This window comes from Mus caroli, unplaced genomic scaffold (genome assembly GCF_978045245.1).
Source record: "Mus caroli unplaced genomic scaffold, Mus_caroli_1 scaffold_2, whole genome shotgun sequence".
Taxonomy (NCBI): Eukaryota; Metazoa; Chordata; class Mammalia; order Rodentia; family Muridae; genus Mus; species Mus caroli.
In genome coordinates, this window is record NW_028227257.1 from 161,301,967 (window position 1) to 161,317,743 (window position 15,777).

Genomic DNA, 15,777 nt, shown 5'->3' on the forward strand with positions numbered 1-15,777 from the left:
AATGCTATGAAATCCAATGTATATGATTATAATTCCATTAATAAGGAGTTAATTTTAGAGGGTATTATTAATGTATTACAAGATACTTCAACACTTGTTTTTCTTCTGAATCATTATCATCACGGAGAGAAATATTTTAACAATTTACCTCTGGTTTCTCTAAAGTTAAGTCAGAGGAGAGATCCCGAAGGAAGTCAGCATACTGGGAAGATGGCATTGTTTTTGAGTGTCTAGTTATTCTTATTTACTTGAGATCATGGAATTACTATAAAGAAACAACTCATAATTCAGCTAAGGTCACCTTTAAGTTCAAACGTATTTTTAAAGTCCATGGTAATTTCAAAACAAAACATGTAGAATTGTTTTCCTATTTTAGCATAATAATGTGACTGTTATTTTGAAATTGCATGATCCATGATGAGGTATAAAATTCTGCATCAGTCTCCCTGATCCATGACATCTTAATTTTTTAAGTGTGTCCATAAAACGTAGACAACCATAGGAAAGTATATTCAGATGTTTTCAATAGCTTTGAAACAGACAAGAGGAAGAAGAAAGAGAGAGTAGCCTTCCCAAATAAACTTCTATTGCACAGGAAAAAGCCTCCATCATAATAGACATGGCAAGATTTAAACAAAAGACACACATAATAAAAATGTAAATGAGTTTGCTTTACTAAAACTATAACTTTAAAGTCTTTTGTTGTAAGTTATCCTGAAACCTTCTTACAAGGTAATCACTTTGCATAGAGATTTAAGCTGAAGTCTTCAATAGCGTTAACCGCCTGCACAGCCCCTGTGACAGGCATGCAAAGCCACGTTAATGTTCAGAATATGAATTGCCTCTGGGTGGCTCCCCCACCCAGCAGAAAACCAACTGTGTGCATATCCGTGAGCCTGATGGACTCCATGCGGCTCCCAGCCTGCACACATCACCCCTTGACATGTGATGGGCTCCTCACCACACTGGCGGCACTGACACCGAGAAATGCCACAAAGGCAACAAGCCCCCCTCCTTAGTCCTATACTTTGCCACCCCCTGGCGCTGCCCATCCATGGTCCCCCCAGCCTGCCTAGTTACAGGGGACAGCGCTCCAGACACTCAGAAGTGTGGGTGGAGGGGCCCCAGCTGCCTCCCCGGACACAGCCTCCATAATGAATTGACCTGAATGAGGAGGGCACAAGAACAGTATGATATGCATTATTCCTGTCAATAAAATGTCCCCATGTGCTGGGGTCTTTATACAGAATGTACTGTGGCCTTTCTTCCAGCCAGTTCTATTTATCCCCCTTCCTTTTTCCTATTCATATTATGTGTGTAATAGAATTCAGAAAATTATATGATCGTGCCTCTGTATCTGCATTGTCCTAGAGTTGCGTATTTAAATCCTTGGCTCCCTGCTTAGAAATATGGAATTCCCTGTTTTTTTCAGGACTCTTTTGCCAAGGAGTCCATCTCTCCAAAAACAATCTCAGAAAAGGAACTTATAGACTGCAGGGCAGAGAATGAAAGGTTAATACAAATTATCGCAGACCTTGAGGAAGAATCACGGACAGCCTTAAGAGAAAACGCAATATTAGGTAATGTTGTCAACCATTTTTCGTAATATATGTATTTCATTATAACATTATATGTTTAGAAATCAGTTTGATAGCTATCAGTCTTTCTTTTAAGATAGCTTTCTTTGCTTGGAACATAGGATTTATCTATATTTGTGCTACTGAGCCTTGTCTTGTGAAAAGAAAAGAAAGAAAAGAAAAGAAAAGAAAAGAGTGCTACTCAGTTTGCCCTACTTCCCTTAGGAGTTCTGTAAACAGACACATGTGCAATGGTCTAAACTATTAACCTACATAAGAGGGCATGTCAGGATATGCTGTGGAGAGGCAGGCTTAGCCCTTCAGAGCAAAATGCTGGGACTCAATATTTAGATTCCATTTTTGATATGAATTTTAAATGCAAATTTTCCTTTTGTGACTTTAGGTTTCATTTTGTTCAGACCATAAACATCAGTAAAAAAATATGGATTTTTATCTCCAGAAGTACACTGCTTTTAAAGTGCCTTTAGATTTAACTATTGGCATTGTATTTGTGGGAGGTATTTTTCCCTCTTTCTACGACATTCTGGTAATGCTCACTCTGAGAGCATAGCAAAGATTAAAACATGGGTATGAACTTTGGTGAAATGAGACCCATTGTAGTGTCCCTTTAGTACAGGAGGATGGCACAGCACTGTGAATCCATTTCTCTCCTGATGTGGTGGGACAGTACTTTTCAGGTAGTGGTCTTTCTTAGCAAGTCACAAAGTGCCACCTGCTAAAATAAAGCAGTTTGTATTGGCTGTAACTAACAGAAAAAAAAAAAATGTCCACTGCTAGTGTTGATGAAAAGCATTTAGCCCTCAGCCACACTTGTATCTTGAACTTATTTCTTACTCCATATCTGAGCAGACATCCTAACAGCAGGAAGAAAGCTGTGAATGTCAAGGGCATTTGTGAAGGTCACAATCCTGCTAAGACTTGTGAACACCAGGCCTGCCGGTCCCTCTAAAGCCTGCCTCAAAGCAGGCAGTTGGAATACAGGGGCCTACGCATGTAATTTCATGGTTGGCCTCTCTCCTTTTGTTTACAGAGGATGAAGTTATGTATCTGAAAGAGATTTCAGACCAGGATCAGCGAACTATTCAAAAGGTACTAAGATCTTTTATATTGATAAATGACTCTTTTTAAATTGAAATATCAGTACCATTGGCTAACTGACACCATGCCAAGGTGTCTTCAGATGGAGAGAAAGTTGGCTTATGCATTTCTCCATTATGCTCTTTTAACAATATATTTCCTTGCTATCTGGCATAAAGTGTATAGTAATAAGTAAGGGCTCTGACGGAAAAACCCATTGGTATATTGGTAATCACCTATTTGGGGATGTATTAGCATCTATCTTGTTGACTGTAATGAACTGACAAGTTACAGAAGTTTGAGAGCTTCCTAACTTTGCTTGTAAGCATCTATAACTAAGAATGAGAACACAGTCACATCTTATCTTCAGGCCAGATGTTGAAAGATGCTCTTTTTTTTTTTTTTCTTTACAAGAATGAATTGGCTTATTCTGTTAGATCGATCTTCATTTAAGGCAAGAAAAGTTTCAATGTCATGAAAAACAAGATTCCCTGGTGCATCTGATGCACTCTTTCCTCAGCCCACACTGGTGAGATAACCCTGCTTGAAGTCTTCTTAGCAATATTTCTCCACTGCACTGTGAGGCCCCATGCAGACAGCAGCCTATCTCACCTGTGCTGAGGGCCATACCTCTCACACCCTGAAATATATACCTGTAGTGGTGCATAGATTGAAGATGCATTTGTAGTTCATAGAACTACAGATGAAAGGCAGATACACATCTCCAAATTACTCCACTAAAGGTACAAAGTTTAGGTTCAATTAGGCAAAATTAAAACCATGGTTCTTGGAGAGATAGCTCATTGGTTAAGAGCATTGGCCACTCTTCTAGAGGTCTGGGTTCTGTTCCCAACCAGCTGTAACTCCATTTGCAGTGGACCAAATAGCCTTGAAGTACACTGTATGCACTTGGTGTATAGACACAGATGCAAGCAACACAACTATATATAATATATATATACATATATATTATATATTAAAAATAATTAAAAAAGAAATATATGTGTATATAGATATAGACATAGTCATAGACATAGATATAGATATATGTTCTTCAATTACATAAGCCACACTTCAAAAGCATGGTGGCCACATGGCCCCAAGTTAGGGTCAGATTCTGATCTGATCTGACTTTGCACTGACCGATATTCTTGGAGTTTAGATAAAATTAGTTTCAAGAGCTGTAGTTAACACAGATAGGTTAGAGTCAGGGCATGTTTTCATCTGCTGAGCAGGTCTCCATGAATGATTTCATCTTCTTGGGCTTCACCCAGTTTCCTACAGCTGCACTGTAAACCCTGCTGTTACAGAGTATCACTAACCTCTGCAGACAGTCAGACTGGAGATTCTCGGGATAATACCCAGATTCCGGCCTCACTTTGCTACCAGGGAAGCACACTGCTCATTTAAAAAGTTCCTCAGGCCACTCATCTTCATGACCTCTAGTGACAATGAGTTACAGTCTAGTCGGTGTGGAATATAATCTGAAGTTAAAGCCAGAAATGTCCCCTGGAAGACCTTAAGGGTACTAAACATGCCTTGTGTCAGCTGAAATCCCTCAGCCACAGGCTGCCTCAGGTTCTAGATCTCTACTGCTCAGGACTGCCTTCTGGCCACATTGAGCCCCTGGACATTTGCAACATTTGAAAGGATTCATTTTGAGCAGTTTTAGATGGGAAAAAAAAAAACAATGCTTGTTTCAATGAATAGGAAAAAAAATCTTCCTGTTTTCAATAATTTATATAATGAATCTGCCTTCTCATTTGGAAATTTTCTAAAATCTACATAGATAAAAATTTAACTCTCAAATTTGTCCTGAATTCAAAAAGATATACACAGTGTTTTTCTTTAAAAATTCGATGTAAAATCTAAGATTTTTATCTCATAATTTTAATATCCATTAGGTGTTGATATTAATATTTGGGGTACATATACAGATAGGTAAAATATAATTGTAACATGTTTTACTTTTTAGCGAGGCTTCTATAAAATTGAATTTATGTGTATGACTCACAATGCATTTCTGTTTGCCAGCTCTATTCTAGATGATTATAGTACAATGGCTCTCAACCTTCCTAATGCTGTGGCCCTTTAATATCGTTTCTCATGTGGCAGTGACCCCTAGCCACAAAATTATGTAATTTTGCTACGGCTATGAATCCTAACGAAAATATCTGATATGCAAAATGTCTGCTATGTGGTCCCTATGAAAGGGTCAGCCAATCGGTAACTAATCTGCTCTATATAATACAGCAGATCTCCTTCATCTCGGTCTTCCTCTACAAGTCCTGTGTTTCTCCTTTGCTTTTCCTTACAGCCACGGGAGGTCTGTAGAGACACAAAGCGTAGACTCACTGAGAGGAAAGAACCTAGACTCCCCTCATTCCTGCTTTATTTCTGACTTTGTGTCCCTGTGGACTAGTTCTTGCCACTCCCACACCTTTCTCTTTCTCCCAGGCTTACTATGTATATAGAGATAATAATGTTTGTGAAGGTGGTTTGTCAACTGGAAAGCAGGTCAGACCTTGTTGAACAAGAAAGAATAGACCTTGTTTGCTTTGTTCCCAATACCTTTCAGTAAATTAGTTCAATGGTGTTGTTTATTGGGTGTTTTTGAGTGTCACACACTGTGCTTTTGCTAGAAAAAAATATAAATGTTTGTATGTACACATACACACACACACACACAAACTCTTGCAGGGGTGGGGGTGGCTGCTGGGAAGGAACAGACCAAGACCAAAGAGCACGGTGATACATGGAGAAGAGAAGCCTGGTTTCAACTTGTAGGTTCTAGAACCCCTTTGCAAACAGTCCCATTCCTTTTCTCACACAGCCCTCTTGAGAGGGCTGCCTGAGCTGTTATTCTCCAGAGAGCAGGAGGGCACAGAAGGCAGTAGCCGAGTGTAAGTGTGCAGTGTGAGGTGTGTTGTAGGAATTCTGGAAATGTGGCATGGCTGGCTCGTGTCATAGGGACATGTTGAGATGACAAGATGAGAACCCGTGGTAGAGCACAAAGAGGATGACCGGAGCCTGGGGAGGAGGCAGGCAGAAAAACAAAGAATGGAAAAGACAAACTCCATAGTTTCAACTGAGACAAGAGCTCCTTCCTTAAGCAGTAGGTGTAATAAAAGAACAAGCTGAAGATGAGATCCAGTCCGGGATAAGCACCCCACAGAGTGGAATTCAGTAGCTTTCATGTTGTAATTCAAAATTCGTATTTAATTTAACAAGAGAGTTTATAAGCCTGTTTTCCATCTACTGCCACCTCACAATCTCTTCTTGAGATCTTATTCTAGTATATGGCAGATCAGGAGGCTGAGAGCACAGTAGAAATGTGGTACCCAGCAAGCTGAGCAACTGAAGGAGGCAAGCTCAGCTGCTCAGCTTGGGTGGTAGGAGGGTTAAAGCCAGACAAAAGAAAGGCATTGAGCTGGAAGCCAGATAGAGCTGAGACTGAGGGAACAGAAAGGAATCCTAAGAACAGCAAGAAGCAGCTTCTTAAAGGGCGAGGTGTATGTTTTCAGCAGCTGGGGAGTGCATAAGAGGAAGAGGTAGTCAGGCACACTGGACAGGGTCACTTATACCAAAGGGTCGGATGCTTTCTGAATTCCTGGAGAAACCCGGACTCTGTGCTAGGTTCAGACTTGCGCTTCGTCAAGATGAATAGGAAGAAGAAAGAGGAAAGAGGCAGGGTGAGAAGTCAATAGGTAACTTGGATAAACAGTAAACAATACAAAGTCTTGAATGGTGACTCTAGAGATGTTTATCAGATTAGTAAATACAATTGATTGAGTTGAACAAAGGTCTAAATTAAGGTTTTAATTTTACCAACATAAACAGCAATTTTTGTAGTTTCAACTACAAAAAAAAAAGCTTTGTAAAGGCAAAGGTAAAAAGTGATTTTTAAGAAGAGTGTTCAGTCAAGATGAATGGCTTGATGTGCAAATAGAAATATCATCAAAATCTGAAGCAAGCAAATGTGTCATACAGAAAGCTAAGCAAAGCTGTTACGGGGCTGACTCACTCACCCTGTCGCATCATGTTGTCACACTGGAGACCAATGTGTTGAGAAAAGTTGTAAGTAACATATTAGCATTATTAATGACTCACTATTATTATGAACTATATTAGTAATGTAATAATTAAGCACTACTAATTAATGAACATTGACATTGTTTTGTATGTTAGTGTGTTTGTATATGATTATCAGAACATAATAATCTATAGGAAATTAATTTGCCCTTTGATCACATTGTGATCCATTTTTCTCCCACATTAAAATGTGTTTTTACTACATTCTGCTAAGGAAAACAGCTTAGGTGTTGTGTCCTTCACTTTAGTCAAAATGTCCTATTTTTCTCTATTACAGTTAATGGATAGTAGAGAGAGACTAAGGTATGAGCTGGATTGTGAAAAAGTAGCCATTCAAGACATGGTAAGATGATTTCTAGTTTCCCTAAGGAACCTGATTTCAATTTAACTTGGCTTTAATCTAACCTGAGTGTTTTAGGTGCTTCGCACGTGAAGCTCACATTGCTGTGAGCAGCTTACTTCTCCTTCCTTGAGACCCAACGTGTATGTAAAATTACAGAGACTTTTAAATAGGTGTTTGTAGGAAAAGTTGGAATATTGCTTTGATAAGCAGGGGGTAAACTCTGCGGTAAGAAACAGTGTCACCACTGAAGATGGATGTATAAAACATTTTCATTTATTCCGGAAATCTAAAAACCAATCAGAATTTGAAAGCCCCAGTCTTGGAAGGCTTTGCTATTTTTAGTTACAAATTGCGGTAAACAGCAACAAGGAAGGAGCACAGCTAGATATTTTGGCATTCCGTGTTAGTCTCAGGAAAACACTGCCTTTTTATGTTCTTTTAAGAGAACTTTCCAGACGGCTGGTCTTTTATCAGTTGACTCCCCACTCCCAGGCCTTCACCACCAGCTCGTGGGGCAGCGCTGCCTGTCAGCTGACCACCACTAGTATGTCTTTGTTACAGTAAACTGTGTTTATTATAGTAAAAAATAAAACACAGCTTGACTTGGGTCTGAAATGTGCTTGGAAAGAATATGATACTGTGTGCAGGAGAATGGTCGCTCCCAGGAAATCCATGCCACTTCACACACTGAAACGTTCGCTTTTCCACAGCTTGTCAGACTTGTGCCAAGTTGTGACTGTCTCCCTAATTCTGTTTTGTTACCCTGGAGCACCCTGTGTTTTGGGTTCCTTGTCATAGAAATTAATGCAAAACAATGGTCCTGGATTACAATGAAGCCTTCTATGAAACCAACTAGGGAATGCAGGCAAGGGGGGAAATTTCAGACCCACTGTTCATAAACACCATGTGTTAGCAAATGTGTTATTTGGGGTCCTTTACTTTTAAATACCTGCATATAAAAAGCCTTCCCTCCTTTGGGTGTACTTGATGGGATTCTCACAGTCTATCCTCCTCTGCCCTTCTAGCAAAGTCCAGCCTCTGCTTTGAAAAACAGCTAAATACACACATAGTATTATGGGGAAGGGAAGTGTTTTTTATTGGGCGTGAAGTAAATGTGACATTGTTAGTTTGTCAGTAGCAATTGAAAGAACTCTCTAGCAGGGAATTTGTGCCTATACTGGGAGTAGACTCCAAGCTCTGGTCTGCCTTCCTTCCTTCCTTCCTTCCTTCCTTCCTTCCTTCCTTCCTTCCTTCCTTCCTTCCTTCCTTCCTTCCTTTTTCTCTTTATTAAAAAAAAAAACAAAAACAAAAACACCTAAGAGTTCAATAGATGAATGCTATTGCATTCCTCACAGGGGGAAGGGTGGTGGTGGTGACCAATCCCATTTTATTTTATTGGGCCTGAAGCTTGTTGCCAAGCAGCAAGGATCTGCCTCAAAAACAAAACAAAATAAAAACAAAACAAAACAAACAAACAAAAAAGCCTGAAACAAAAACAAACAACAAAAAACCCCAGCATAGTGCTAGAATTTTAATGTGCTTACAGTTTGGGGGTTTGAGTTCTCAGTATGAGCATGAGTTTAAATCTGTCCTTGGGACCAAGGTTGTCATGGTGGACTAGTTTCCATCCATCTCCCCCAGGCATTGAAGCTGCATTAGAGGGAGACAGCTTTCGGGATCGTTGGCAGTGCTGTTTCATGCTCTCCTGTGTTTGTCCAAAAACCGGAGTGTAGGGGTATACTGAAAAGGAGAGGAAGAAAGTAGAACTGGCCATTATTTTATACACATCTCATTTCTTACTGAAAGACTTCTGGTTTTCTGTTACTGTTTCCCAAAATAGTTTCTGGCCTATTAAGAGTCTCATGTAAAAAGCAAATGCACATTTAAGAATGACAACAACAACAGCAACATACAACACACAATAAGCATACATGAGCAATCATGTATGGTATGTTAGAATTGTCACAAGACAAATGATAGAGAAATCAAAGTAAGAAAGAGCTATATTGGCTCATGGTTTCTGAGGTCCCCTTCTGTGACCCTCTACTTCCATTGTTTCTAAGCCTGTGATGTAGTACAACATTTGCAGGGAGAGAAAGTGGAGCAGAACTCATGGTGGAAGGAAGAGGCCAACAGAGGGACAGGATATAGTCCATAGGGGCATGCCTCATATTTTCTCTAACTAAAACCTGAGGCTTCAGCTACTTCCTAACAATGCTGGCACTTATGAATCCCTGGCTATAGCAACCCATTGATGAGGCCAGAGATCTCATGACCCAATTGCTTCTCTGTGATTGGACTTATTTTCTACAGACTCCGCCTTTAACACACAAGTCTTTTGGGGGAAACTTCATATCCCCACAATTACATATGGAGAAATTGTATCCCTAGATGAGGCTTGGGAGGGTTAGGGTTAGGGTTATTGTTACAGTTAGGGGTAGGGTTAGGGTTAGGGTTAGGGTTAGGGTTAGGGTTAGGGTTAGGGTTAGGGTTAGGGTTAGGGTTAGACTACTTCAGCCAGCTGAAAGACCACAGAAACATCATTCTGCTCAGGGACTCCCAAGGAGACTTAGGGATGGCCAATGGTGTAGCCAATGTTGAACACATTCTGAAAATTGGTTATCTGAATGACAGAGTAGACGAGCTTTTAGAAAAAACACATGAACCCCTCTGATATTGTTTTAGTAAATGAATCATTGGAGATTGTCAACTCTATTTTACAGAAGACATTGTAAACAAGCCAGTCTTCTCCAGGGATACACCTGGATCAAACACTACCAATCTTGAGGAAAGACCCTTATTTATATAACAGCCCTGCTCCTGGCATTTTCCCCTTTCCCCAACAGAGGGTCTTCAGATGTGTGGAGCCTGTCAACTGCAGCCCTTCTTCCTGCCTCTGTCACTATACTCACCAGATTTTTTAAGTCATTTCAAAACAATCTTAAGGCCAAAATTAGAAAAATAGTTCCCTTTTCCAAAGTGAGTTTTGTAACTCACTTTGGTGTCTGCAGTTTATGGGGGCATTCCCTGAGGTGGGTGTGGGGGCACAGAGGACGATCTCTGGGCGGGTCATGTTCCTGATTTTAACCACTGCTAGCTTGGCATTCTCCCAGGTGGGTGTATGGGCACAGAGGACGCTCTCTGGGTGGGTTATGTTCCTGATTTAACCACCGCTAGCTTCATAATTGGGGTGGAGTGTGACAACATCATCTCCTGAAATTGTGTTTTATTTGGTTATTTTGTCTGGAAACAATATTTGCCAGGAAGTTGTATCTGAAAAACTGTTGGTGTCCATATCACTAACATTGCAAGTACTCTGTGAAGTACTGAGAATAAACCTGAAGTGGAAAGCTTTTCTAAGATAGATGGATAGAGCCATAAAGAATCGTTTCTCTTTTATATTTTTTATTTTCTTTCTTTCCAATTCATTTATCCAGTAATAACTTTTCCTTGACAAAGCACTGTTAAACTTATACATTAGTACATGTCTTTCTCTTCTTTCTCTTCTTTTCATTTTTTTCTTATTATGTTTTTTGAGGCAGGATCCTGCTATCTCATTCAGTCTGGCCTAAAACTTATGATTCTCCTGTTTCAGCCCCCCAAGTACAAGGATCACAGTATACCACTATGCCCAGCTATATTAACATGGACTGTGCCATTAATATTAGGCTCAAGCAGAAAGTTCCAAATACTAGGGCTAGAGAGGTGGCAAAAGATCCACTGTGCAAGCATGAGCACCTGAGTTCCAGGGGTTTCCATGCATGATCCAGGGAGCCAGAGATAGAGCCACAAGTATTGTAAGGCTTGCTAGCTGCCAATCCACTTAAAAATCAGTACGTTCTAGGTCCAGTAAAAGATCTGTCTCAAAGGGATAAAGAAGAAAGTGATAGAACATCCAACACTATCCTCCTGTCTTTTCTACTTCATATATATATATATATATATATATATCCCAAAGCAGTGGTTCTCAGCCTGTGGGCTGAAACCCCCATGAGCATTACAGATCAGATATCCTGTACATTAGGTATTTACACTGTGATTCATAACAGTTGTGAAATGACAGAAAGTAGCAATGAAATAATTTATAGTAAAAGGTCACCACGTCATGAGGCACTTGTAGTAAAGGGTTGCAGTGTTAGGAAGGCTGAGAATCACTGTCCCAAAGTTCCTACAGCCTCTTTAAACAAAACCAACAGCTGGGAACCAAGGGTTGAAACACACAAGTGCACAGAGAAAACTTTACATTCTACCCATAACTACTGTTAAATATAAATGTGCAGAGCCCATCTCTCTCTTTAAGGATGCTCAGGACTTCACACATTATTGTGTGGATGATACACCCATAGCCTAGAATCTGCTTTTATTTTCTCAATCTGATGACTCCTTGGTAAAATGTTAAGCAGGTCCTGAGTGAGACCCTTGCAGATCTTCCAGGCATTTGTCCATACTGATTGCTTTGTTTCTATCTCTCCTACTTCAGCCCCCAGTGCTCCCCTGAGAGACATCCCTCATCAGACAGCTCCTAGTGGAACATTCAGTTTTGCAATGCTGATCCTTATGCTTAGATAAACACATTGGCCAAAATCTCCATGTAACTAAGGCTGAGAGTGATAGCAGATGAATTTTGACTGGCATTGATGTTAAAGAGTCTGTATTTCATCATCAAGAATGATACATGCTCTAGGGTTTACTCCTGGCTGAAGAGTTGTCTTTACCCCTGAGAATGGGTGTGTGAACTGAAGCAGAAGATCAGATGTTCTTCTTCTCAAATACTTTGCATACATCTATTCATGTAACCATACATCTATTCAGATAACCATACCATTTTCTCCTTATATCTGATCACATCAGCTATTTTATTAATATCTTATATCCAATCATTAAAAAGCATTTCTTTTGCATTTTGCAAACATTGCCTCATTTTGTGAGAAAGACTCACCCGTGTTGTTACAGCACCCTGAGAATTGCTCTCCACTAGATAAGGCAGAAAAGACCAGTTGTTAAATACTGACTTCTTGTTTTATCTAGTGACTTAAAGCAGTGGTGGTGCAGCCTATTTGCCAAGCATGACTTCATTTGCTACATGGAACAGAATGACATAGAGAAATACCTGAAACAATGGGTCATTGCCCTTAACAACCTGGTGGCCACCACATACTCTTCTGTAAAATCCTGCTTGCTTGCCCTCCTCACCTTGTGGTTTTAGAGTATAAAATGGGAACAAAAACTGGATCTGAGACTAAGGCCTTTCGGGGTCTGTCCTGCCTTCAATTCACTGGCTTGTTGGAGTGCTTCTTCCAGAAAGATTCCCACAACAATTGATGCTGTTCTTCCTCTAGAAAAGAAACATTCTGAAGGGTTCCACATTGAAGGTCCTGAGCTGTCTGTGCACGTGACCTGGCACCATGCCATTTATATGGTATATCCATTGTAATTTAATGTTAATTCTTGATTTGCTAAAAAGTTTTCAAAGTTAACTCCACTGATGAACAGTACTGCCATCACCATAGGGAAGTCCCACAGACTCCCAACTTCGCAAATAAGTAGTATTTTTAGATATATAATTAATATAAAGAAACAAATAACAAAGATCATAGCAGAGATCATTAAATCTGAAAATAGAAAAATAACAGAAGTTAATGAACAAAGAGATGAGTTCCTGAAAGAAATCAACACAATGGATAACGCTCTACAAAGATTATCAATTGTATAAAGAAATGGGCAAAACTCCAAAATGGTAGATGAAATGCCATACCAAGACAAGAAATGCAACCTTCAAGAAAACAGGACATCTGGCTCACATCATGTCCTCCCATGGCTCAGGAGTCATCGCAAAAGAGGAACAGAAAGAGCATAAGAAATGGAGGCAGTCGATGACTATACAGATCAGTTTCCTCAAGCATGGGTAACAGCAGGGCCACTGCACATATGAATCATAGTAATTGAGACAGTATACACAAATCCCATACAACCTCAAGCCAGACCAAATCTTTGCAAGGAAAGGGTGTGCATACAGGAAGTCCTATCCATAGGTGAGGAGCTGAGCTGCTAGGAGGGAAGAGGCAGTTATCTTTAAGAATTTGGCCCTGGGTGAGTGTACCATACTCCAGTGGAAGGTCACACATTTAAGAAAATACAGGCAATGCAAATGGACTTGATGGGTGAAGAAAAACCAAGGACCCCAGGCTGCGCACTTAGAGAAGAGGAGAGTGACTACAATCATTGTAAAAACACTGTAGAAAATTCTTAAAGGACTAAAAGGTTTTTCAAAGACATTAAAAAACCAATGACAAACAATTTTATGTTCCTTGATTTCTCAGTGTTAAGAGATGAAGTAATTGGAAGTCCAGGGCAGGAAGTATTCTGTGAACTTGGGTCTACTCTAGTCTACACAGAAAGTTTCAGGCCAAATAGCCCAGCCAAGGTTACATGGCAAAACACTGTTTGAAAAAAAAAAAAACAAAAGAAAAGGGAAACCAACATCAACAACAAAATAAGCCAGCACAAACAAAACTGGAAGCAATTCCTCAGAAAAGAAACCCCAGGTTTAGATGTTTTCATGAGAAATTTCTATCAAACGTATAGCTTTTCAGTGTGTTCTAGAAAAGAAAGTATTACTTCCCAATGAGCTCATGAAATTTCCCCATGATGACAAATCTAGACAGAGATGCTAACCGATACCACTGAATGGAAATCTGTTGCATATAAAAAGAATTGTGAGTTGTTGCTCAGTAAAGTTTATTAGCAGTGTTTAAGATAGTTCAAGTTTGACAAAAGTTGTGATGGCTATTCTTGTTCATCAATTTAACTACATCTGAAATTAACTAAAACTTAACTGGCTGTGTACAGCTGAGAGGGAATTTTTTTCTTAATTAAATCATTAGAAGTGGGAGGATTCACTTTCAATATGGACTTTTTGAGGTGAAAAGATATACCTTTATTCTGGGCCATACCTTCTAGTGGCAGTCTATATAAAAAATATGGAAGGTGGAAGCCATCTCCCTGTTGCTAGCAAGTCCATTCCTTCAGTGTTCTTAGACCCTACTTCTTCTGAAGACCAGCTGAGACATCCAGTCTGGTGAACTGAACAACTACTGGGTTCTTGGCTCTTCCATTAGTAGACAGCCATTGCCGGACTAGCTAGACCTTAGCCTATAAGCATTTCTAATAAATCTCTTCATACATATAATATATTATGTATATAATTCTCTCTCCTCTCTCTCTCTCTCTCTTGCATCAAAATACAACTTTCCAGGAACACAAATGTTCAAGTCCAGGTCAGTGCAATTTGAAGCTTTGCTCCATGAAAGAACGCATGAAGCAGATGAAAAGATAAACTAAACATATTATCTATTCAAGGTGTAGTATCTAATATATACAAAGGCTTTTCAAACCTCAACAGTAAAACAATCCAATTAGAAAATAGTTGGCCACAGCATCTGGGGGAGCCATCTTGGTTCCTGAATCCCGCTGAGACTAGTCTGTGCAGGGGAGAGTGTGGACTACAGAAGCTAACAGCTTCTGGGACAGGCAGAAGACACAGAGCTTCTGGGGCAGACCATGTTTCAGCTTCCAGATATCCGGGCACCTTCCTTGCCAGAGGAGAGGTGTCCGCCCCACCCTGGAGGGCTTTACCACAGCATCTGGGGGAGCCATCTTGGGTTGCCAGATTCCAGCGAGACTAGGCGGCACAGGTGAGAGTGTGGACTACAGAAGCTACACAGATTCTGGGACAAGCCCTGTTTCGAGCCTTCATCTTCTGCCAGGAGGCAGGTCCAAACGCCAGATATCTGTCCACCTTCCCTGCAAGAGGAGAGCTTGCCTGCAGAGAGTGCTCTAACCACTGAAAGTCAGGAGAAAGCTAGTCTTCCAGGTCTGCTGATAAAGGCTAACAGAATCACAAGAGGAACAAGCTCTAACCAGAGACAGCTATAATAACTAACTCCAGAGATTACCAGATGGCGAAAGGCAAAGTTAAGAATCTTACTAACAGAAACCAAGACCACCCACCATCCTCAGAACCCAGCACTCCCACCTCAGCAAGTTCTGGGCACCCCAACACACCCAAAAAAGCTAGATTTAAAAGTATATTTCATGATGAAGGTAGAGGACATCAAGAAAGACTTTAATAACTCACTTAAAGAAATACAGGAGAACACTGCTAAAGAGTTACAAGTCCTTAAAGAAAAACAGGAAAACACAACCAAAGAGGTAGAAGTCCATAAAGAAAAACAGGAAAACACATTCAAACGGGTGATGGAAATGAACAAAACCATACTAGACCTAAAAAGGGAAGTAGACACAATAAAGAAAACCCAAAGTGAGGCAACGCTGGAGATAGAAACCCTAGGAAAGAAATCTGGAACCATGGATGCGAGCATCAGCAACAGAATACAACAGATGGAAGAGAGAATCTCAGGTGCAGAAGATTCCATAGAGAACATTGGCACAACAATCAAAATGCAAAATGCAAAATGATCCTAACTCAAAACATCCAGGAAATCCAGGACACAATGAGAAGACCAAACCTACGGATAATAGGAGTAGATGAGAATGAAGATTTTCAACTTAAAGGGCCAGCAAATATCTTCAACAAAATTATAGAAGAAAACTTCCCAAACCTAAAGAAAGAGATGCCTATGAACATACAAGAAGCCTACAGAACTC

The 15,777-nt window shown here is 40.1% G+C and overlaps 1 protein-coding gene across 1 annotated transcript in view; it reads left to right on the forward strand.

The window, feature by feature from the left end:
• CUNH10orf67 (chromosome unknown C10orf67 homolog) overlaps positions 1-15,777 on the forward strand; it is a 99,498-nt gene that overhangs the window by 35,159 nt on the left and 48,562 nt on the right. The window contains exons 6-8 of the mRNA XM_021155844.2: positions 1,433-1,580; positions 2,629-2,687; positions 7,045-7,110. Coding sequence (XP_021011503.1) covers positions 1,433-1,580; positions 2,629-2,687; positions 7,045-7,110 — 273 coding nt within the window. The remainder of the gene's footprint in view (positions 1-1,432; positions 1,581-2,628; positions 2,688-7,044; positions 7,111-15,777) is intronic.